Source organism: Daldinia decipiens (assembly GCF_022478715.1).
Source record: "Daldinia decipiens strain CBS 113046 unplaced genomic scaffold F4813scaffold_23, whole genome shotgun sequence".
Taxonomy (NCBI): domain Eukaryota; kingdom Fungi; phylum Ascomycota; class Sordariomycetes; order Xylariales; family Hypoxylaceae; genus Daldinia; species Daldinia decipiens.
In genome coordinates this window covers 390,844-413,559 of record NW_026054566.1, presented here as the reverse complement: position 1 = coordinate 413,559, position 22,716 = coordinate 390,844, and the positions used below count along the sequence as shown (strand labels likewise).

The 22,716-nt window shown below is 47.7% G+C and overlaps 5 protein-coding genes across 5 annotated transcripts; 2 read left to right on the top strand and 3 right to left on the bottom strand.

The window, feature by feature from the left end:
• Positions 1-292: 292 nt before the first annotated feature.
• On the top strand, positions 293-2,430 carry F4813DRAFT_135074 (uncharacterized protein). Its single transcript, XM_049238764.1, has 2 exons — positions 293-2,123; positions 2,269-2,430. Exon 1 carries the CDS (start codon positions 426-428, stop codon positions 1,920-1,922), a length of 1,497 nt encoding a protein of 498 aa, XP_049098388.1. The 5' UTR covers positions 293-425; the 3' UTR covers positions 1,923-2,123; positions 2,269-2,430.
• A 102-nt stretch (positions 2,431-2,532) lies between these two features.
• Positions 2,533-4,234, bottom strand: F4813DRAFT_135068 (uncharacterized protein). The gene is made up of 2 exons (XM_049238763.1): positions 3,597-4,234; positions 2,533-3,537 (listed from the first exon to the last, which is right to left on the bottom strand). Exons 1-2 carry the CDS (start codon positions 4,031-4,033, stop codon positions 2,793-2,795), a joined length of 1,182 nt encoding a protein of 393 aa, XP_049098387.1. The 5' UTR covers positions 4,034-4,234; the 3' UTR covers positions 2,533-2,792.
• Positions 4,235-10,452: 6,218 nt separating this feature from the next.
• On the top strand, positions 10,453-11,870 carry F4813DRAFT_135035 (lytic polysaccharide monooxygenase). Its single transcript, XM_049238761.1, has 7 exons — positions 10,453-10,652; positions 10,711-10,748; positions 10,814-10,943; positions 11,002-11,282; positions 11,345-11,425; positions 11,524-11,596; positions 11,654-11,870. The coding sequence occupies exons 1-7, from the start codon at positions 10,556-10,558 to the stop codon at positions 11,674-11,676; spliced, it is 723 nt and encodes a 240-aa protein (XP_049098386.1). The 5' UTR covers positions 10,453-10,555; the 3' UTR covers positions 11,677-11,870.
• A 1-nt stretch (position 11,871) lies between these two features.
• On the bottom strand, positions 11,872-13,918 carry F4813DRAFT_135036 (Sodium/hydrogen exchanger family-domain-containing protein). Its single transcript, XM_049238762.1, has one exon. The coding sequence runs from the start codon at positions 13,817-13,819 to the stop codon at positions 12,014-12,016; it is 1,806 nt and encodes a 601-aa protein (XP_049098385.1). The 5' UTR covers positions 13,820-13,918; the 3' UTR covers positions 11,872-12,013.
• Positions 13,919-14,093: 175 nt separating this feature from the next.
• F4813DRAFT_364337 (Not1-domain-containing protein) lies at positions 14,094-22,088 on the bottom strand. Its single transcript, XM_049243798.1, has 4 exons — positions 21,221-22,088; positions 20,772-21,096; positions 14,785-20,705; positions 14,094-14,705 (listed from the first exon to the last, which is right to left on the bottom strand). The coding sequence occupies exons 1-4, from the start codon at positions 21,485-21,487 to the stop codon at positions 14,661-14,663; spliced, it is 6,558 nt and encodes a 2,185-aa protein (XP_049098384.1). The 5' UTR covers positions 21,488-22,088; the 3' UTR covers positions 14,094-14,660.
• Positions 22,089-22,716: the final 628 nt, after the last annotated feature.

Genomic DNA, 22,716 nt, shown 5'->3' with positions numbered 1-22,716 from the left:
TCCCCCCTCCCCCCCCCCCGCAATTCCATTAGATGGAAAAACCCTGCAGTAGCAAGAAGTGAAAAGTGACCTAACCAGCACAGTGTATAAAAAGGAACAAGCCGAAATATGTACATGCATCTAAGTACCAAATCTATTTCCCCAAAATATCGGATCATCAAACCACAAAAAATTCCTCTTCACCAGATCTACATTGATACTGGCGTCACCGGCTCCATATCGCTCGAATATCATTACAATTGACATCACAACCGTCCTGTTCCCGAATTCGGGAATATTGGCATCGGCCTCTCGTAAGATGGATCGGTAGCCTATCGCGTGTCTGCCGCTTCAGTTCCCTCTTCTTAATATACCTCGTTAAGGCAATACCCCAAGCCGGGAACGGGACTGAGATACGTCCAACGGCAAGGGTAGTTAAGCAGATTATGATGCGGCCTATATACCCGCATAACCTCGCTACGAGGAGTCTAATGCGTAACTGTAGAATAAGGGGGAATAGCCTCAAATCGGTTGATAGCGGCTGTAGACGATATGCTACATCTAAGCGGCCGTCGTCATCACCTCCACCGCCGCCGCCGCCAAAGCAGCAACGAGCAGCTCCAAAGCCGTTCCCCTTTCAACCCGTCATATCAAGGCCAAACTCGGCGCCAGAATCCACACCTAAACCTAAACCTACGCCTTTTCCCTCTTCATCATCTTCGTCCTCTAAGGGGTCTCAAGACAAGAGGAGGCCAGTCTCAGAGCTACTGCGCGACTACTGGTTCCCTCTCTTCGGTGCCGGCGCCGGCGTGGTGTGCGTGAGTTTCTTCGCGTCGTCGCTAGTGTACTACTGGAGGACGCAGCCGCCCGAGCATTGGACGCCCGGGCAAGAGCCCGAGACGCCTACAGGCCTTCCGACGATCCAGTCGCCCCGGGAGTTCGACCAGCATCTCGACAAGTCCGAGTGGCGCTTCGGTATCACTAAGCTGCGGCGGCAGATCGGCTCCGAGTTAGCCCACGGACACGTGCTCGAGGTCGCCGTTGGCGCCGGTCGCAACTTCGACTACTATGATTGGAGCGTAGTGACCGCCGGTCTGGAACCCGCCGAGGAGAAGGAAGATTCAAGCTGGTTCGGCTGGTCCGTAAAAGGGGAAGGGAAGGAGAAACCAAATAATATAAAGCAGAAAGGGGTCCAACCCCAAAATGCAAATGCCCTACTCAGCTTTACCGGCCTAGATATCTCTCCGCCCATGCTAGACCTCGCACTGACGCGGATCCGGCAAGTCGTACCGTTCATGGCGGACCAAATCCCCAAGAAACCAGTATTCTCCAAGCTCGCCTCCAAGACGGCAGATAATAGCGAAGAAGGCATCTCGCTAGCCAACAACCATCTCCGGCTCCTCAAAGCTGACGCGCAGACATCCCTCCCGCCTCCCCCATCATCATCACCATCTTCTTCTTCTTCCTCCTCCCCTCCCAAAAAATACGACACCGTAATCCAGACCTTCGGCCTCTGCAGCGTGCGAGACCCCGTGCTCCTCCTCTCCAACATGGCCGCCGCCGTCAAGCCCGAGACCGGACGTATCATCCTCCTAGAGCACGGACGGAGCTGGTACGAGCTCGTGAACGGGCTTCTGGACCGCAGCGCGCGCAAGCATTTCGAGCGCTTCGGGTGCTGGTGGAACCGAGACGTGGAGCTCGTCGTGCGTGCCGCCGAGCGCGCCGTCCCGGGCCTCGAGGTCGTGCGTCTCGAGCGTCCCGGCTGGGCCACACTTGGCACCCACGTCCTCGTCGAGATGCGCGTGCGCGCGACCCCTGCAACGGCTCCCCCTGCTGCTGCTGCCCTTAGCAGCAATGAGGCGGAGCAGGACTCGACGACGACGGGCACGAGTTGGTGGTCGTCGCTACTATCTGTCAGTGGCAAGCCTAAGAAGGACGATTAGAGTCATCCATCCTAGAGCAAGAGACTTCTACTGCGTAAAACTCTTTGGATACTATAACGGAACATTACAAGTGTTCATGTGTATAAACGTTGTATAACTTATTCAATCGAGCCATCGCCTTGCTATTATTGGTACGATACCTGCAAGCGATATACCCCTCCAACAAACCGCAGCTTGAAAATCCCGCACTTAGGTAAATAGGTAAATATCATCGAATTTCACAATTATTGCATCAAAATATGATAAAAGTAAACTTTTGAACGGGGATTTTATTTCATTTTTGGGCGCCTTTTTCCTTTTGTTCCAATACGCCCTGACTTTAATCCGTCTAACTGGGATTTCTAAGCGCATCTAACCAGCCAGCCTTTTAATTCTCGCGGCTCTTTTCCCGGTCTTCTAATTGTACATATCGATACCCCTTTTCAGGAAATCGAGTGGCAAAGGACATCGCTATGTTACCCTTCCCCTGCATGTATTTTTGTTAACCGCCGACAACCGTTTCAGTCCGCTGGATACCCTAGGTCGCTATCATGCGACCCAGCGGCCGTCTAAGCGCGCTCCCCTCAAATAATATTCGTACATTGCCCTCCAGCCAATAACCAACCAAGTAGTATGTGAGCAGTAGAAGCTGAACCATTTAACAGGGGAATAAATGGCGAAATGAACTGAGAGGAATAAATGCAGAATGCGAGAAACCCAGCTGCGCCAACGTCATCCCAGCCGAACTCCTTTTTGAAACATTTGCGCGGCCGTCTCCCATCTCATCATACATAGCTAAGTACGTGCCAACTGCACGGATAGCTTGTCGTTAAATAGTAATAGAGTAATAGAAGCAAGAATTAAAATCAAGACTTGGCCAATTGAGGATATTCAGTAGTCGTCAAGTAAACCATCTAGCTCATCCAGCTCGACTGTCTCGGGACTTCTATCCCAGTCAAGAATGGAGTCTAGTTTAGTCCAGTTTTCTGCCTCTGTATCTTTCTTCACAGGTAGCATCATACTGGGTCGCATTGCAGGGCTGGTCATGAAAACCATGTGCGGTAACAGACTCGGCGCGAGAGTCCTGGGTGGTTCACCAAAGAGCTGTTCGTTTTGCATGCCATCATCTATCGGCGCTTGGTCAACGGGGTCAACCCGAAGTAAATGACCACTAGCTTTTCGTTTTTGTAACCCATCTGCTGTCTGTGTGAATTCCTTTTCATCTTTTTCTAAGGGCGGCTCATCCCCTCTTGGGTTGCGCGGCACATTGAGCGGCCGATGGCACCCGGACACTGAACCCATTGGGGTACCTGGCATGGGAATATCCTCATCCATATCATCCAACTCAGGCGACGAAAGATCAACTTCAGGTGAGAGGCTAAGTTCTCTTCTTCGGTCGCAATCTGCATCTTCGGATGTGGAAGCCGAGCTTGATAGCGATGGTGTAATAATAGCACGTTGGGCTGTGGGGTCTGGAAGAGGTAAATGGGGACATGTGGTCAGATAAAAGTACGTGCGCCTTGGGTGGACGGTCTCAAGCTCCTTAGCTAAAGGACAGGGAGCTACAGCAGACCAACATGATCGCTTTAAATATGTGGACAGTCGAGAAGAAATGATAGCGCAAGGGTTCGCAGATCTAAAAGCAAGTTAGCTATGAAACATCAGGTTCAATAGGTATAGGTAGATTCAACTTACTGCTGAACAATTTTGACCTGATCCATGAGGGCGGTAGCTAACTCCTTGACCAAGTGAGGCCGATTGTGAGTCTCCTCTAATCGTACGATAACAGCTTCAACAATCTCATCGTTTATGCCCTCTAGATCAACCTTCTTAATCTCCAGTGATTCAGATAGCTCAGACTCGTCCATCTCAATGGAGACTTGAAGACCAGGCGAGGGTGGCGGGGTACGGTCATACTTGATAGGGCTGGCAATCCGCTTTGAACTGGGTGCAGCTGAAGAGGGTGTAGAATCGTTGTAAGACCTTTTTAACTTCTTATTCGGATGCGATGAGCTCTCAGAAGATGATCTAGAGGATGCCATGCTGTGGTTATTAGGCGATGATCGATTTACTGGGATGTGAATTCCGAGAGACGGCAGCGATAGCGATTTGCGACGGGTATTGTACGGCATGGTGGGCAGACAAGATAGGATCAAGAACGGCGCAGATATTATGAATTTCTATATCGATTGCTGCTGCATGGAGAGAACGTAGTGTTTGTAGCTAACTCGCAGACGGTACCTCAACGATAAGAGGTAAGAGGTAAGTAAAGCAGGGGACTACCGAGTGTAGGATTGGGGAAAATTAAGGAAGATAAAGATATCGTAGTAGGGGTCAAGGAATGCGAGTACCAGGTAGGCGAGGGGGGGGGGGACGAGGAAAGGCGGTGGGAGAAACAACGACGATATCGCGACGGCGATGTTAAACTGACGAATACAAGACAGGGAGAAGCAAAGAAGTGGCTTCCGTTGGACTGGGGAGGGAAGGCGGCGAGGTGGCTTTAGAGAGGTTCCTACTGTATATTTTGAGTGGGAATGGGCGTGTGCGTGACGAAGAAAAAAAAAAAAAAAAAAACCTTGAGAAATGTTCCTCACTCGGGGGGGGTTGATGGGACGGCGGGCACTGGGGGGTTGTGTGCAGGGGTAAAGAGAGGTACAAACGGTACTACAGTACTGAACAAGCATCTTGGTACCCACTTTAAGCAAGGCAGTGGACGAGGAGGAAAAAAATATGGAGTGAACTTGGTCGTGACATGCTTGAACTAGCACGATGAACTCGAATTCCACTACGAATCCCATACAAGAATTGAGAGGGACTGGTTGTCACTGCAGAAATATATTATGTACCTCTTGGCCCTAGCGTTGTATTCAAGGATAATCCCTTGTACATCAATTGCCCCATTTAGAGATGCTTAACCAATCAGCTTCAAGCTTAGCTCCAACGGCTGGTTCAAAATTTGTCTGGCCGTTACCATTAAGAGAAACCAACCAGAAACTTTTTTTTTTACCTCTTCAATTTTAGGGGTCCATTGTCCGTGCTTCCGAGCTCCCTCGATTCGATATCCATCATATTACGCAAAGGACCTATTGCACATAAAGTAAGATATACATGTAGTTATACATATTGATCTACATCTTCAGTTATTGTACATATATATGTATGTATATTACAAGGTTGCAATTGTGACGACTTTAGTTTGCAGAGTAGTCGGTGTCAGATTTGCATGATCTGTTTACTTTCAAGATCGCAGCATGGGGTGTTTAACCCAGGAAAAAAGAAGCGGTAAGCAAGCATAGCATGTACGTAGACTTGTAGACATGCAGGCAATGCATTGTGCAGATTGACGACCCCAAAGCACCAAAATTAGGTAGATTACCTAGGTAGTGTACATTAAACAGCTAAGAGGGTGGTGGACTCGTCAAACAGCCGTTGCCTTCTATGTAACTTACAGGTAACCTACTTCCATTCACCACTCAGTACCTAGGTTAGGTAGGTAGGTAATAATAACTTAACAATACATAGTTCTCCTTCCCAATATCCTGCTTCTCACGAACGTAAGGTCCACTTTGGATGTTTGGATATTTGGATATTTGGATATTTGAATATTTGAATATTTGAATATAAGTACCTAGACCTAGGTAGTGGGGGGGAATATACTGTCATACAAGCCTAACGGGAAAAAAATATTCAAGAAAAAAAAAAGAGCAAGAAATCTAGGTCTGGGCTGGTACGCGCGGAGCAAAGCGGGCGAAAACCCGGTCTAGCAAGGGTATGTACATGCACACTGTGGATATACATGACTTTGAGCTTGACTGATACCTCATCGATACCCGATATTCCATTGTTAGCAGTGTTCAACAACAGACACATGCCTATGCCAGATTCCGTGTATCGATCCTCCGCGTTATTTTAATTTGCGAAGGGGAATTATGATTCTCACTTATGTGTGACGGAAATCTTACTTCCCCCTAAAAAAGACAAATCCAAATGCCGGGAATTACACGTTCAATTTCAATATTATGTAGGAACTAGAAAACGGGTTGGCTGACTTGCATTGGCTTGTTTAGGTATCGAGGTAAGCCAAGTTAGCCAGCTATCCAATTAAGTCAGGTTGACGCTGCCTATATTAACGCCGTACCAATCACGTACACTCTAGCTTCCTGAATTGGTTGATGGCCGGAAGATTCCCGTAAACCGCACCAACGTGGTCCTAGCACCCGGTATATGTACATAGAAATATGTATGTACCTATGTACCTAGATACCGTAAAAGTACCGCGCCTAACCTCTTCTATAAACAAGACTGGACCAATCTGAAACTTGCGGAGTTGCATGACGTTATGTAATAAAAAAAAAGTTTGAGTCCCAAGTCGTACGTTTCCGCTACGCACGCGAGAAACTTCTCAAATACGCATCATCTTATTGGGTCATAACCTGCACATCGCTTGTCAATCCTCTGCTCACCAGAGAGTCATGATTATCGCTTTCCTCGTTTCATAAATTCGTAATTATTATTTCCATCTTAAAAGCCTCGTCTTTTCCTTATAAATCTGATAAGATAACTTTCGATTTGGTCGCATGTCGAATCATATCATCAATGCCCCTCCCCCTCGTTGCCTACTTCAGGTTTATCGAGAGCCTGACTCGCACCCTGCCTAGGCTTAGGTACCTAACCAACCCCTCAACCCTCAAAGTAACCCGTCAACGTAACTCGTCATTAAGCGATAATAATAATACCTAATACATCTCACAATAATATGTAATGCCAACACTTACCTCCTATATCTGACCACCCCAATTTCTATGATTTTTATTTGATGCACGTCGTCGAGTATTCCACAGTCGGCCAGCCAACCAGCCAACCAATGAGCCAACTAAAAAAAGGCTGGCCTACCTCATTCGGAAATCCGCTGCAAGCGAGCGGGATCTCATGCCTGTAACGCTGTTTTAGGATGCGGGGCGATTGAGCTGAGATGTGTACTTTAGTACATAGTAAGGCCAGAATGTACTTTAGTACATAGTGGGCCAGACCGTGCGATGGACCCTTACAATAACTGTCCTAGATCATTAGCTCCACTGAATCCATCGGCCATCACAGTGCTCGGACAGTATCCAGGTAGACTGTATCTGCCAATCTGCTTACGACATACATACCTCATCAGGCACGTACCTCGATACGATCAAAACGATCAATTCCACGTGCCGATCACCGCGCAATATCGCACAGTACCGAACCACTCACCCGGGACTGCCGGTCTGCTAGGGCGCAGGCCCAGGAGGTACTAGCTTAACTACCAGAACTACTTAACACTAATAGACCTCGTACTCGATGCAGCTTCGGATTTTATCTACGTACATATTCCGTACCTAGGTAGTTATGTGTATATCGTAGAAATCCAGAAGGGAGGCGATATGCAAACAAGCCTATCAGCTCAAGCCTTGCGATCAAGTCAGAGAAGTCTCAAGATTCAGCTCTTTGGTCCATGCCGAAATGACCATCCGGTCCGGTCCGGAGAATATCTCGGTACGTTAATCACATAATACGCGCCTTACTACAATCCGACCTAGACAGGACAGTAGAGGTATTTTTTTCATATTCACCACTCGAACTTTCGGAGTCTTGTCCGCAAAGTCTTTACATCTACAGCCTGTTTTATTCCTCCAAGGCTCAAAAGTCATACATAAGGATATAATAATACATAAGAATATAATTTAGATCTCCTCATACTCGTCCAGTCCAGGATAGCCCATGGTTTGCTGATCTGCCGGCAGCCGAAAACTTAACTATGAGTGCGACAGCTTGTCACATCAGGACGCTGAATGTAATGTTACCAGAAATCACGGGCGTAGTACTACAGTCGGTGGTCTGCTGAACTCGACCCAGTTTAAGTATTTCAGAGGCAATGTTGAAATGGAAAATTCTCTCATAAGACGGAAAATCCTTCATGTCCGAGTGGCGACCGATTCTCCAAATGTTATTACATTGCATGGTATGTTAAGACGGGGCCGGTTTCTCTACTTCATCACGGACACTCTCTGAGTTATCTTTTTTTTTTTTTTTTTTTTTTTTTTCACTCTTTTCTCGTGACCAGCCCACTACTCGTCTAACCTAGTACTGTTGTTACGTAGTTGAGAACGCGGTAATTTCGAATGCGTTACCCGCTTACTCTATTCCGCATAGGCAAGTTATGGCACCACACATGGTCCACCATCTTAAAATTAACAGGCGCTAGTGAGCCTATCCACGCCGTATACATAGAGAATCGTTGAGGAGGGACCTCTTTGTTACCTAGCTATTGTTACCCAATACTTGATCTGCCGGATATATGGCTCCCATAAACTCTAACGAGAAATGAATGAGGGCCAGATCCACATGGTTATGGAGTTGACGAAAGGGACTATTCCGGGCTTAAATCAAAGACAATTTCATTAATGGGGGCTGACATCTTTACTGGAGCGGAAAATCTGCTCAAGGAGAAAGGCCGAGATATGATTCTGTTATGCCATTCAAATCAGACAACAGGTCAGATCCTGTTCTGGGAGCCATAGACGATTCGCTTTCCTCTACCAACGTCCATCGTACATAAAATCTAGAACTAGAGACTAGAAGTCCATGCAAAGGTTCCCCCTGTCCTCTCACGAGTTGGGTAATATGAGCTTGGTGCTTATGAAATTTAAAGGCATGTTTAAAATCTTCATGTTTTCGTTGAAGACTAATACTCCCCTGGGTCACGGCTCTTATTAACAACGCGTCTCACCCGTCTGACACTCTTACGGGCCGGACCGCGCTTACGGAGAGGAGACCCGTGTTTGTGGAGGATCTCATAAGTTAAAGAGGTAGTTATACATTTGGGTTATTTAGTTGAACTAGATTTAATCTTGATAGGATTATGTATGTGTATAACAAAATCATCCCGTTTAAAGATTTGTCTTATGTCTATGCCATGTTGAGACTATGCAATATCATCGTCATCTAAAGTGTTAGCGGAGTGACAAGCCATATCTATCATCAGGAATCGTTCAAATTATACTATCAACATACGGTTATAACTTTTTAGTTCTCATAAACAGCACATGCTTTAACTATCGAAATACTTTCTTAGATGGTAAACACGCGCCTCAGCTTTTATACCATGGGTATCTCTTCAAATTACTAAGAGAAAACTCATATGCCATTGGAAACGTAGCATTAAACCTCTTGCTGGGAATATCATTAACTTATTTCGAATGGAGAAATTATAACTAATTGTTACTGTAAAGAAAGAACATAGACTCGATTATATTCCCACTTATATCAGCAAACCAAGGCCTCAAAAGGCCTCAAAACATACTGTTCCAAGACTGGTGCAAATCACTAAGCCAACCAAGTCTATATGAGAAACGCAGTTCGCAGTTGGTGATATGGGCCTTAGCTCAATTGCTACTAAGAAGTAAACTAACCTACATTCTCACTGGTGACGGTAGCGGAACTCAGTACCTACCTACCTATAGGCATCCAGTCTCAACCCGCTAAATTCCAAAGCAGTACGCATTAAGAGGTAACCGATAGTTGTATTCTTATTTGAAAATCATTAAGCCATGAGTAACATGAAACAAAAAATATAAGAGTTAGCGGTAGTGTTTTCTAGAATCTTAACTTAAATAATGTCTAGTAGGAAGAGCGAATTTTCTAGGTTAAAGAACTGTAGGAAATGAGCTAAGAAGTATCATTCTAAGACATTTTAAAATTTGGATATTTTAATACATGATTCGGTGGTATAAATTGTACTACCTTATCATAAGCCATTCAAAGCTGTTCTGTAACTTGTAACCTTAGATACCTTAGGCATCGCGAAGTCTTGTTTGGAGGGGTTTTATTTTATTTTATTTTGTAGGTACTTGCTATACATATGAAATAAATTATGAGATCTATAGTAATGGCAAGTTAAAGCACTTGCTTAGTTCCGTAACAGGGCCAGTGTCCTTTGAAATCATTCGGCTTATGAGGGTCATATAATTAGACACAACAGGGTATGTTTTTTTTTCCTTTAAAATTTCAAAAATTTTAGAAGCAATTCAGATTATCTATCGTCATGGTCTTCCCTACGCGTGTATTTGTGAAGATTCATATTCAGCTTCGCACGCAACAAATCCCTAGACGAGCAAATCTTGGCATCTGGGGTGCGTTTAACGCGGGGAACGGGAGATAGCGAAGTGCTTCTCACCCTGAACCGAAGATATACAAACCCGGGGGACGGGACAGGTTTGGTTAATGATGTAGGAAATATATATTAATAGCAAGCGGTTAAACCATGTACGAGTTGCCGAATTTACCACGGAGACCTTCGCGCCGCGTTCGCTGTTCCTTCTCCGATGCCTCATTCGCCAGCACCCGTGCTCGCAGCTAGTAGAATCTGGCCTTATGCTTCTAGCCTGCTCTTGCTCAGTGCTGTGAATGGTGCAAACCATCTATAGATACTATATAGAGTATACATATAATGGAACAGGGATAATATTGGAGAAAAGGAGGCTCTAGAACAACTGTAATGATATATATGATATATAACATCTCTAGAGATACAAAATAGCCCGTCTCCCTCAAGGTTTCTGTAGAATCGTAGCTATAACTCGGATTTGAGACTACCAATAGTTACCTGGCCGTATTTTTAACCCATCATGAAGCTTTCAAGTTTTGGAGCCGCCACCGTTTTGGTATCAGTGGCATCGGGTCATACTATTTTCTGTCAGCTCAAGACTAACGAAAAAGCATATCGTGAATTCTTCTTTTTTAATAATGGTTAATCTTTGAAGAACATTCTAACGCCTTATAGCCGTGTCACATGCCATCCGAACGCCCACGTACGATGGCGTATGTATACTCCCATTATTGTAATATGATACATTCAAGGATAGCTAACCCTAAGTGTATATCAGCCGCAAACGGATGTGAATAACAACAACTTGGCCTGCAACGGCCCTCCCAATCCGACTACCCCTTCGGACAAGATCATTGATGTAAAGGCCGGCGACACCGTGGGCGCTATCTGGCGCCACACCCTACAATGTGAGAAATCCAGTATACCTTAGGTACTCAGATGCGATCTCGCTAACCGGCAAAACAGCTGGAGCCAACGATGTCATGGACCCAGGCCACAAAGGCCCTGTCATGGCATACCTCAAGAAAGTCTCGGACGCGACTAAGGACAGCGGTGTCGGCGGTGGCTGGTTCAAGATCCAGGAGGAGGGTTACAGCAATGGCAAATGGGGCACTGACACTGTCATTAACAACGGCGGTAACCAGCAAATTAAGATCCCCGAGTGCATAGAGAATGGACAATACCTTCTTCGTGCTGAGATGATAGCTCTCCACGGCGCCAGGTCCCAAAATGGCGCACAGCTATATGTCGGTTCCCGACGAGATAAAACCTATGCGATATTCAGATCGTGCTAACACAAGAGTTGCAGATGGAATGCGCTCAGATTAATGTAACCGGCGGCAAGGCAACTAAGAAGCCAGCAACGGCGAGCATCCCGGGTATCTACAAGGTATGTATAAGCTAGGTTACTTGTCAAGTTTAGTTTTCTAGAGCGAAGCGACTTTGACTTTCTTTTATATCATTAAATCGACTAACATATGTCTATAGTCTAATGACCCCGGCCTACTTATCGACATCTACAGCAAACCCCCGGGAGCCAGCAGCCCTTACAAGATCCCTGGTAAGTAATGCCAGGTGTTTATGGGACAATATACAGGGAGCTAATTTGCTTGTACAGGACCCTCTGTTTTTACTTGCTAAGTGGTTATCTATAGACTATAGGGGGGTTGATGCTATGCCTGTTAGGAGGGGGTATATTTGTGTAGTTGTCTCTTTATATGCTAGCCCTGAGCTACCAGTATATAGTTGAAATATCTACAATAACCCCAGAGAATAATAGCAATGAGGCTTTACGTGATGATAGATGGGCTCGAGGATGCTATAGGCTACTATTGTATGCTTCCGGGTTCCATCAGACTGTCGGGCTGAATCTTATATAATGTGGCACACTCAAGAAGTTAGGTATTCTTTTACTTGTAGGGATAAAATCCCTCTCGATCTATTTTCCTTTCAACTAAGGTAACCAATACCAACACCTCTACTGAACGCCCCAAACACCAAGGACATTCTTCGTTCCCCTCTCTCCAGCTGTCGCAGCCCGCGCCTCAAGCCTCTTTACTCTCCTGACGAGCATCCCGACACATATCGGCCCAATAATAGTGCACAGGACGATAGCCCACGTTACAATGAGAAAGAGCTCTGAAGCGCCTTCGTTGGCGCTCTCCGAAGGTTGCCGGAAAACACCCTTACTCTCCGCTACGGCTGATATTAGGAATCCGATCTCACCCCTAGCTACCATCGCACTTGATACTATAGCAGCTGGATAGAGCGAGAGTGGCTTTGCTGGCGTGGTAGTTCCTTGTAAGCTGTCATCTCTTCTGGATGGGGGTGCTTGCTGCCGTGGCATTTCTCCTGATGAATCCACGATACCTTCTGATAATTCATTCTCGACAGGTTGGGGAGTAATAACAGCAACTGGCTCAAGATGGACTCCTTCCGTAGACACTGTATTTTTTGCTTGAGGAGAGCTATTCGCCTTTTGCGGCCGGCGAAACCTCGAGAAAAGGGCTCGATATCGGGACGAGGCGAATGAGGCGAAGGCTCTTACGAGTCCGCTGGCGGAGAGGGGAAATCGCACCAGCCATAAGCCGCATATTATCTTCCCAATTGCCATGAGTATGCCGTAGATAACTCCGCGCCATACCACCTCTCCTGAGAACATGTCAGAGACAGGGATAGAAAAGCCGATAGAGGCGAAGAAGAACGGCTTTAGGATTCGAGTGACTGCTTGCGAATAGTAAGTTTCGTAGACACCAAGAGTAATGTGCCCTGGCTTTTGCTGCTCTGACGTCCCCTCTCCCTTTCCCTCAGATCCGACTCTTTGCTGCTCTCGAGAAGATACAGCACGATGACTTCTTGGATCTTGCTCGTTGGCCAAGCCCTCATCACTGCCCAGAGTATCTCCCCACCAACTAACCACGATACCAGCAAGATACGCAGCGAGAAGAACAGACGCGCCCGCAAAACTAGCGCCCACGACAAGGACAACCAGGAGAGCCGTCTGTGCCACAAAAGCAGTCTGCTTCGAATCCAAGAAACTCCATCGACACCACCCCGTCCTATCCATCTCCCCATCCCCATCCTCACCCCTAATTCTAGCCCTCCTCACCACCGGAACAACAAAAGGCCTCAGCACAAACCGACAAGCAACCGGGACCGCCGCCGCAAACGCAAGCGAGACCAACACCGGCCTCAGCACCGCATTCCCAACGTCAAACCTCCCCTCCCCGCCCAAACTCGACACAATCTGCACCATAACCAACCCCAGCACATCATCCATCATCGCCGCAGTCCCCAACACCGCACCCAGCCTCGTATCCGCCAGCCCGCTCGCCTCTAGCACCGCAAACGTCGTCCCAAGACTAGTCGAGCACAGCGCCGCCCCGGCCGCAAACCCCATCTTCCCATCCACACCCGCGCCCGCCTTCGCCAGCGGCCCCAGCACCGCGAACCCCAGCGCCATCGGCGCCGCCACCCCCGTCGCCGCCACTCCCGCGCTGAGCCCCAAGTTCCTGCGCACCGCGTCCGCGCGTGTCGCCGCCCCGCCCTCGAACACCAGCAGCACCAGGCCCAGATACCCGAGCTGCGCCACGGCAACCTGCAGCTCGGACGCCAGCCAGTTGCCGCCCGGCGCGCCCCACGCCACGCCGACCAGCACCTGGCCCACGAGCCCGCAGTACAGCGCGCGGTCGAGCACGGCGTTGATGGCGTTGAGCGCGAGGAGGAAAGAGGACAGGGTGAGCAGTTGGATGATGGAAGGTTCGTGGTACGGTAGGGAGGGCATATTGCTGGGGGAGGGGGGAGGGGGGAGGGAAGGGAAGATATGTCTATAAAAGTTTTGCTAATGATAATAAGTTGGGTGGAATATATTTATGTACCTACTATGGAATGCTTAATATAATAATGCCTGATACCCTTATGTACCTAGGTTAGAGATTTGAAAGAAGTGGAAATGATAACAGATTAAAATAATACCGACGCCATCCATGCCTAACCGCCAAGATACGATAATAACAAAGAAAGTAACGAGAAGGACGGATTGCCGAACTTATACGGGAAAAGGAGAGAAGTAGATATTATACTATACATATCAAACACAAGCTGCTTTTTGCTCATATTTACTAAATAAATAGGTAATCGTCATTTCCATTTTCATAAGCAAAATACGAATACAATTGCAACTCATCATGAAGCAAATCGTAATAGCACAGCGTCACATTAGGATAGACCCGTATTTGCCGTGCCTACCTCTATATATTAATACACGTCCCGGACCGGCACGCACCAAGAAAACAGATCCATTACGCTGTGGTCCGTAATGTGTGCCTCCTCGATCTTAGTTCTGAATCATACAAAGTTTCGTTAATTCACCGCAGACGCCATGAAATGCCACTCATCAAACATCCATCTCTACCGCGTTTTTGTTTTGCGCCACTATGGTATCGCTTTCTCAAGAATCACCTTCCACCCTCATGTGCCTCTCAGAGGTTCATGCTGTCCTTGTATGTGAGGCCTTGGTTGCTCAAGAGCCGTCGTGATTAATTATCATCTATTTAGTATCATATCGGGAGATAAACCGCCGATTGACGCCTTTTACTCTTTGTAATGAGTGGCTAGTTTAATATTTACTGATTGTGCTGTCTCGCAAACGCCATAAACTGGTCCGCAATCTGTTTTTTTTTTTTCAATACAATTAGCTTCAAGCCTAACATGACAGAGGGAACCGAAGAGGGAAGACGGAATACTCACATCGCGATCTGCCTTGATAAAAGGCTGGTCGAAGAAATGATACTTTTCCTTCGTTACCAGCTCCATAATCACCATCGTGAGACCGAATGGCTGGGGCCAGAAACTGGCAATTCTTTCTAGTAACACGCGAACTATCTGCTGGCGGATATCAGCCTCCTCAGGGTCATTGAGATCTTGGCCGAAAATGTCAAAGATGACATAGCTGAAGAACTCGGTGACGGGACTGTAATGGCGCAGACGATCGACCATGCTGCTAATGAGGAAATACCGAGCCTGGGGCTGCAGCTCGTGCATCAACAATGAAAGCGTCGCGGCATCCGGAGCGCTGGGAGTATAGACCGGTCTCTCTTGACGGGCCGACATAGTGGCGTGGTGGCCGAAGAAATTCACAATAGCATCAATGACTCTGCAATTAACACCGAGAAGGACATTGCCGTACGTTGTATCGCTCGCATTGCTCTTGTTAATGGCATGCGTAAGGTGGGCAATTGCATCCTCAGAAGGTGGGGCCTGGACAAGTTGCTCTAGGATTTCCAACATGCCAACATCTCTCAAGTACGATAGACTAGGAGAAGCATCTGCCTGAGAGTCCTGGGAAACTAGCTCTCCGGCTTCGGATCGTGGGCTACAGTTGAGCACGATGTTTCTCAATTGGGTGCAATGAGGAGAGATGCTTGTGCACAGCTGGGTGACATTGGCCGATATGTAGTCTGTGAAGTCATGAGCCAATATCACTAGTAGTTTGACAACTGCGCGGTAATATTCCTTAACGACATCTGTTACATCGATGGCTTTCATATGAGCCGAGACGTGTCTCAGAAGACATTTTAGGAGTTTGGTGTAAGGAGCCCAACCGCACTTAGATTCGAGCAGAAGGATATCAGGCATGAAGCGCCGATGTCCTATGAGGCTGAGCCATGCGAAGGCAAACCCGGGGAAACGTTCGGGATTGAGCTGTAATAACGTCCAAGACAGTCGCACTAGGAACTCTTGTCGGCAAGACTCGGGACTCGAAGTTTCCGCAAAAATTGAATCGGCGCTATGCAGGAGCATAGAGAACAGGCGGAGGAAGACTCTCTGATTGAAATGTTCGCCTCTCGTAACGTGGTGGTGATTCAGAACGACTGCGAAGAGAGACGTAACAGCCTCTAGGACAGGAACAATCCCAGTTTTAGGATCCTCTTGATCGGTATCGCTCTCCCTAGCAAAGACTGCGACCATCTTTACGAGAGCATCCACAGCCGCGAAGGCTTCGGCAGGGCTTCCTCCCGCGTGCAACACCTGCTCATAGTAATTAACCGTCATATCAGTAGCCCTTCGCGCGAAGATTATGAAATCGTCCTTGTTGGTGATGATGCTCTGGCTACGAATCTGCCTCACGAAGGCTACTCGCGCCTTGTCTGGTGCGTTATGGTTGTTATGGAGACGGACCCATTCGTCGAAGATATACTCGAACTGTTCCAGTTGCTCCGCGTCGTTTCGACTTTGCGGTTTGATAAGGCCAGAATTAAGGAACTTCGACTTTAGCCGCTGACTAATTTCAAGGTCAGGACTGGCGCTGATCCATTCCCATGCGACTTCCAAACTGCGTACAAAGTCTGCGAAGAGTGCCATGGGCCGTTCATTGAATAGAGTCAGATCTAGGAGTTTATCGAAGAACTCCAGGTAGCCTTCCTCCCTTTGTACTAGCATCTTGGACAACATGTTGTCAATGCTGTGTAGGTCCAGAAAGTCCGTCGGGAGTAGTGCCGTGATCAATGAAATATTAAGAATATTCTGAGGCGACTGCTGGTAGAAACTGATCTGTACCCGGTCATGTAGCGCGGTACCTGAGCTTGCAGCGATCTTCAACAACTGCTCGAGGATGTGGACAAGGCTTTCTAAGAAGAGAGTGTTTTCCACTCCGCTGAAGAGCAGTTGACAAATCTTTTCGGCAGCGTAGAATGCAAACTCGTCCGAGTTTTGGGACGTGTTGATAATGAGCTGAGTGAAGACATCAACGACCTCCAAGACTGGATGGGACCTAGGGAGGTCGCTGAAGTGCTCTTCGTCTGTCGAGGTTGTAGTACGTTTGAGTTCAGATAAGAGCCTCTCTACCTTTTCCATTAATCCTCTCCCATCCAAAGGATGGGCCGAAGGGCGACCATTAGTCATTCCACCATGTACGTGGGAATAGGGTAGTTGCGTATTTAGATGAGGGAGAGAAGGTGTCTCAGCCGGGGTAGCAAGGTTGGGTACAGAGCTATACTGATCTTGGAGGACCTCGTTTGCAATATTCCTGGTTGCATCCGACGCCGACGCGCCGTGAGTTGGTCCAGCTTGGGTGGTGGCACCTCGTGGCTGCCTGGCAAAATCCTCGTATATGGCCATTTGTTCCGCGTTCAAACCAGCCATATTGGGAGAGAGCTTGTAGGGATGAGGAATAGTCATCGCCCATCTGCTAAGACCAGGATCGACATATGGCTCACTGGGTCGTTGTAAGCGGTGTCGACGCCTTGCGTCTATCTCGCCCTCTATCATCTCTTCGATTTCTGGAACCGCTCGCTCCTCGGCTTGCTTTTCGATTACGCTGCACGCAAGCTCGAGGTTAGAGTTAACGCACATGATAATGGTACCCTCGGGAAGCGAGTGGGGCAATTCGCCTGCGGCGTTTCTCATATAATTAGTGATATTGGCTCTGAGAGGCTCTTTTGACGTAACCTGGGCAAGACTTCCGGCAGTGGCCTTGACCATATTGATAGCAGAGGTTCGGAGCTTGTTCTCATCAGGCTCGGTTGCGAAGTCTTTATGAATCATTTGCTGTGTACTAATCGCGGCGATAGTAACAGATCGATCGACAACAGGTTGAATTATATCTTGCAGCGCTTTCGTTACTGCATTGCGAACAATTTCGTGAAGACGGACGCTGTTAATAACCATCTCGTTTGTCGGTGGAATTGATAAGAGGCTGCTGATATCTGGGATGGTGACCGGGATGGGGTGCGGCGTAAGGCCGGTTGGGACAGAGCTGGCCATACCGTTCAAAGACATATTCTCAAAGTGTTCCAGCGGGTCTTGCGCACCAATATCAGTAACTTCTTCGACGGGTACACGGTCTTGAAGCTCGGTAGATGGTTCAATGCTCTTATGATCCAGGTTTAGATCTTTACAGAGCACCTCAATCTCGAACTTTTGGTTTAACTTTAGTTCGGCGTGGTGGTAGAGTTCGATAAGGAGGTGAATAATGTCCATCAACCACGGATTTGGCGGACGGAAGATGGATGACTTCGCAGCCTGAATTAGGACCTTGCACACAAATGGTACCACGACAACTAGTCTCTTGGTGTCGTGCGCCTCAATGAGGAGCTGCTTAAATGCAATATTCCTATGTTTAATCGGTTGATCTCTTGCTATAGTTAGGAGTCCCAACCAAGCCCCCAAATACTTCAGGTGGGTTCGATCAGTTGAGTTCTGCATCGTGCTCTCCGAGTTCAGCATGCGAGCAACGCTGATATAGGTTTGCCTCAAGACTTCAGACCACAGACCCGAATCCTGGAAGAGCTTCACTAAGTCAAGGTATACCTGGTGGTAATTTGGCTGCATTTTTGCCCGCTCTTCGACAAGATGGCTGGCAAACCATTGCTGGTGCTGATCTTCCAAAACCTCATGGATTTCCCTGAAAGTCGTTTGGAGCGAGGAAGTAGTTAAGTTATTGAGTCCAAATTGAATCCTGTCTTGTACATCGACAACAGGTTCTTCAAAGGTAGTCCCTTGAGGAGGCGGGTCGACGTTGATCGCTGCGAAGGGAGCTGCATGGGGCTCTGGGCCGTCAGTAGTACCGTTAGTCATCAAAGGTTCATTCCCTATGTGACTGGGAGTAGTCGTGCCGTTTTGAGCACGCCCCCGGTCCTCTTCATCTTCCAACACGACTTCTTCAGCCTTCCGATAAGCTTCAGTGCCACGTAAGCCAGAAATCTGCAGCAGTTGCTTACAGAGTCCTGGCCACTCCCTGAAACGAGGAAAAATCTGTATGAGAGCTTGAAGGCCGAATTTGTACATTGAACTATCGATTCCGTGATCTCTAACGGCCTCGAGAATCATACCCAATCCAATCTTCAGCGGCAACTCGGAGATTAACTTGTGGGATATTATACCGCCAAAGAGAACTGCAGTGGTAGCTAGTGCTTCAAGAGGGTAATCTATGAAGTGGGAGTATTCGTCGAAAAGGCCGTGGATCATGCACGCGAAGATATCCTGATCTAACGGAAACTGCGAGTGCTTGTACTCCTCAAGCTTTTGGACGACATACTTGACCTCCGATTCCTCCCCGTACATTTTCTTGTAATGCTCTTCCATCTTGACCACTGCGGCTGCTGGGAGCCCGTTGCCGTCCTTCCCATTGGCATCAATAATATCATCGTAGCCTTCACCGTAGTTGATGAGCCTGGGATAGGAAGTAATGCATGCGCGCTGAACAATAATCAACTCTGGCAAAGGGTTCCGAGGTAAAAAGTCTTCAAGAATTTGGAGCATGGCGAGTACGGTTTTGACGTGAAGAGGTGTACTTGTCTTTGCCACCGGCTGTCCATCTTCACCCCTCTGCGACTGCAATTCGAGCTCTGCCTTGATCATTAGAAATTGTAGTAGAGATTGGGAGATGGCGGGACTTCGCTCAGCATTGTTGTGGGCCCACTGAGCAAGATCGAGGTGACCTTCGGCATGCGCAAGGGCGGCAAGATCGTAACCGAATACATTGGGTAAGTAGACGAGCTCGTCTAGCCATTTATGCTTGATGACATGCTCAAATATGAGCGTCAGATCTAATGGCTTCATGGCGTGCGCATCAACAAGTCTTTGCGTGACCCAATCCCTGTCTTTCCTCCAGAGGCTGTCTAAGACGAAGTCATGATACTCGGACCTTCGATGCAGGAAGTTATCAAACAAAGAGGCTAAAGTTTCTACTGCCATCGGTGGCCACGGTTTCGGAACGCCGAAAGCAGAAACTATGAAAATATCAAGGTTCGGAACAACTACCTCTTGGAACAACCGTTTTGCTTCCGTGCTCTGTGACGCGTGTAGAGAGTGAAGTGCCACCTGGAAGATTGCAGACAGGGCCAAAGCTGAGACTAGAGGATGCTTCACAGCAACTGCGGCTCGCTCGCGGACTTCGGGGGGAGATTGTGCGTACTCGTCAAGCGTAAACGTTGGCTGGAGGCCAGGAATAGTACTCGCATCAAGCTCATTCGGGCTCAAGGATGCAAATGCACATATGAAGGATAGCTGAGTTTCTGGATTTTCCCAGTGAGACCCTCCCCATAAGCTCTGAATACTGAACGGCGGAGATTGGTCATCCTGAGATTGCGCGACGAGTAAAAGGGCCTCGTATAACCGTAAGAACTGTGCTGACGATACGCGCACGTCTCGCTGATCGAAGTATGCAACCACGTCGTGCCAACGAAAAGTTTGCGGGAGTATACGACGAAGGGCAGCGACAAGCACAGAAGGGTTATGACGATAGGTAAGGCTGACGGTCGTGTACGTTAATGCCGTCGAAACCTGCTCTTCGCTTAGTTGTATATTATTCGGTCGATTTTGGAGGTAAGATAAACAGGTTTCCTCGTCGCGAGTGAAGTCGGTGCCGGTCCTCTGAATATAAATGGCGAGCGCATTAGGAGGTTTATCACCTAGCACTCTAGTGAGATCCAAAGCGGCCAAGACCTCCATGGGAGGTGCTTGGTCCTGCTGCTGCTGTAACCAACGAGCCTGAACCTTGGCACTTAGCTCGTGTTTAGCAGCTGAGTTGAAGTTGGGTGGATGGCCTTGGATATATCGGTCGACGATAGTAGCAATGAAGGAAGGAGTTAGGTCGGAGTGATCGCCGTAATCTGTTCTGGAGATTATGTTGACAAACGTAGGGAAATTTGTGGAGAGGATCGCATCGGCTTTAGCATTGAACACGGTTAGCTTACTGGCACTAGTCTCTGGCGAGTGCGCCGGTAATGACATACCCTTAGTCTTCAAATCCTGCCGGGCGCCGAACTTGAACGCTAAAGCAAGTATAGTCTTCTCTAAGGCATCGAGCTTGAAGTGCTCCATGAATGTAGACAGATCGAAATCGCGGAAGATATCCTCGTTAGCTGATTCGATCGATTCAGCTATTCTAGAGGCTTGGTCGAGGTCGTGCGATATCTTGGACATCTCGTTTACTAGGAGCGAGTAGTTGCCAGGATTTGCAACGGGCCGGTTGATACCAGGAAAGATCTGGGGGGCGTTGCCGGCTACTAGCCGGGTAAAGTACTTAGAAAAAACCTCCATACCGTGATCATCGAGGAGCTAGAAAAAGGCGAGCTGTCATCAGCATAAGTCCTGACGAGGTTGGGTTGGTAGCTAGGTAGAGGTAGATATATATAGGTACCTATATATAGAGAGACTAATAGGGAAAATAACAGCGACCTACCTTTTTCAGTTGATCCACTTGTAACTCCCACCTGGCGCGGTCCTTGTCCTCCTTGATAGTACTAAGAAGAAGGTAGACCTGGGCAACGACAATTTTGGTGAGAGAGCTGGTCCCCGCGGTCGGGCTGCTGGTACTGGGACTCGCGCCAGCACTCAGAGGACCGGCTTGTGACGGATGGGGAGAGTGTGAAAGTCCTGTCTGCAAGTTCTGAGCAGGAGCAGGTGAGAAAGTTCCGGATCGAGAGTGAGACGGCGGTGGGGGGACCATGAGGGTGGTGGTCTCGCGGTGGGAAGGGGAGAAAGAGGGAAGAAGAGAAAGGTGATATGCGATTCCCCTAGAGCCCCTCACAGAACCACACAGAACAACGAAAATTCACGAATCAGGAATCACGCAATGGCGTCCGTCGAGAGCGACAGATGTGGTCTTCGCGGATAGTATCCGGCGGACGAGGGTAAGCGTAAGTTTACCGATGCTCGGGGCATGGATGTCATGAGCTTAGGACGGACGGGGTTGGACTGTGCCAGGCAGACCGGGGCTGTTGTCGATTGGTTTGGGGTGGGCTGAGATGACGAGGTTAACAGATTTAGTTAACAAACTTGGGCGAAAAGGCTGGAAGCTCCAGTAACTTGATTATTAGCTTGTCAAATAAGTAAGATGATGTATAGCAAGGTATCATAAATCTTTGTCTGGGGGAATAGAAAAAAAAAAAACCACCTTGACGCGCTCCGAATAAATTTTAAGAGTGGTAAAGGTACGTATCGTTGCGGGCAAAGTGTATGGTTGTTGGTTTTTGGGTGGATAGACGATTGAAATGGTAAGAATCACTAAAGTTTGTAAAAGCAACGATTCAGCGATTCAGCGGTTCAGCCCTCCCTCTGGCGCAACCACCAGCTTGGGCCCTCCTCTGGTCTTTCCCTTCATGGGGCTACAATTGTACCTTCTATTTCGTACCTAGTGGGGCTTGCATGACCCATTATATTTCTTTTATGGCCAATCAATGGAAAGCGGGACACCGTTAGAGCCTTGCAAGCTGGCAAGAGCTAAAGAACCTTACCTGTAATTTTGCGGGAAGCCACCCGAGCCACAGTATACAGTGTCTATTAGGTTAAGCGGTAATATAGACTATGTAATAGTACGCGGGCACGTGCATAAGAAAATCGGATAGCCATGTTTGAATTTTAGATCTATAAGATTCAACGCCATGTGCCACTTAAAATTTTTAAATTCACTCTTATGTATAAGCATCTTCCCGCGTATAGTGGCCTATCAATTATTGCCTTCCGTCTAAAAAAAAACCAGACCATCATAAGTACCTTTAACTAGGCACTTTGCAAAAACATTCAAAGTCTAGAATGCTCCAAGGTAACATCTAACTAAATACAAAGAAAGGGATGATAAATATAATATAGGCTTAGCAGGCACGAGCTCATCCCAAATAACAAAGCGTCAGTTAATATTTGCAGGTTTGTCTCATTATCACCACTCATCTATATCTA

Bases quoted from the DNA above. Each gene is read 5' to 3' on its own strand.
- F4813DRAFT_135074 (XM_049238764.1), top strand. From the start codon at position 426: ATGATGCGGCCTATATACCCGCATAACCTCGCTACGAGGAGTCTAATG.
- F4813DRAFT_135068 (XM_049238763.1), bottom strand. From the start codon at position 4,033: ATGCCGTACAATACCCGTCGCAAATCGCTATCGCTGCCGTCTCTCGGA. The intron at 3,538-3,596 runs GTAAGTTGAATC...ACTTGCTTTTAG, and splicing joins CAGGTCAAAATTGTTCAGCA to ATCTGCGAACCCTTGCGCTA.
- F4813DRAFT_135035 (XM_049238761.1), top strand. From the start codon at position 10,556: ATGAAGCTTTCAAGTTTTGGAGCCGCCACCGTTTTGGTATCAGTGGCA. The intron at 10,749-10,813 runs GTATGTATACTC...AGTGTATATCAG, and splicing joins GAACGCCCACGTACGATGGC to CCGCAAACGGATGTGAATAA. The intron at 11,426-11,523 runs GTATGTATAAGC...ATATGTCTATAG, and splicing joins GCATCCCGGGTATCTACAAG to TCTAATGACCCCGGCCTACT.
- F4813DRAFT_135036 (XM_049238762.1), bottom strand. From the start codon at position 13,819: ATGCCCTCCCTACCGTACCACGAACCTTCCATCATCCAACTGCTCACC.
- F4813DRAFT_364337 (XM_049243798.1), bottom strand. From the start codon at position 21,487: ATGGTCCCCCCACCGCCGTCTCACTCTCGATCCGGAACTTTCTCACCT. The intron at 21,097-21,220 runs GTAGGTCGCTGT...GCCTTTTTCTAG, and splicing joins AAGTGGATCAACTGAAAAAG to CTCCTCGATGATCACGGTAT. The intron at 20,706-20,771 runs GTATGTCATTAC...TCAATGCTAAAG, and splicing joins GCAGGATTTGAAGACTAAGG to CCGATGCGATCCTCTCCACA.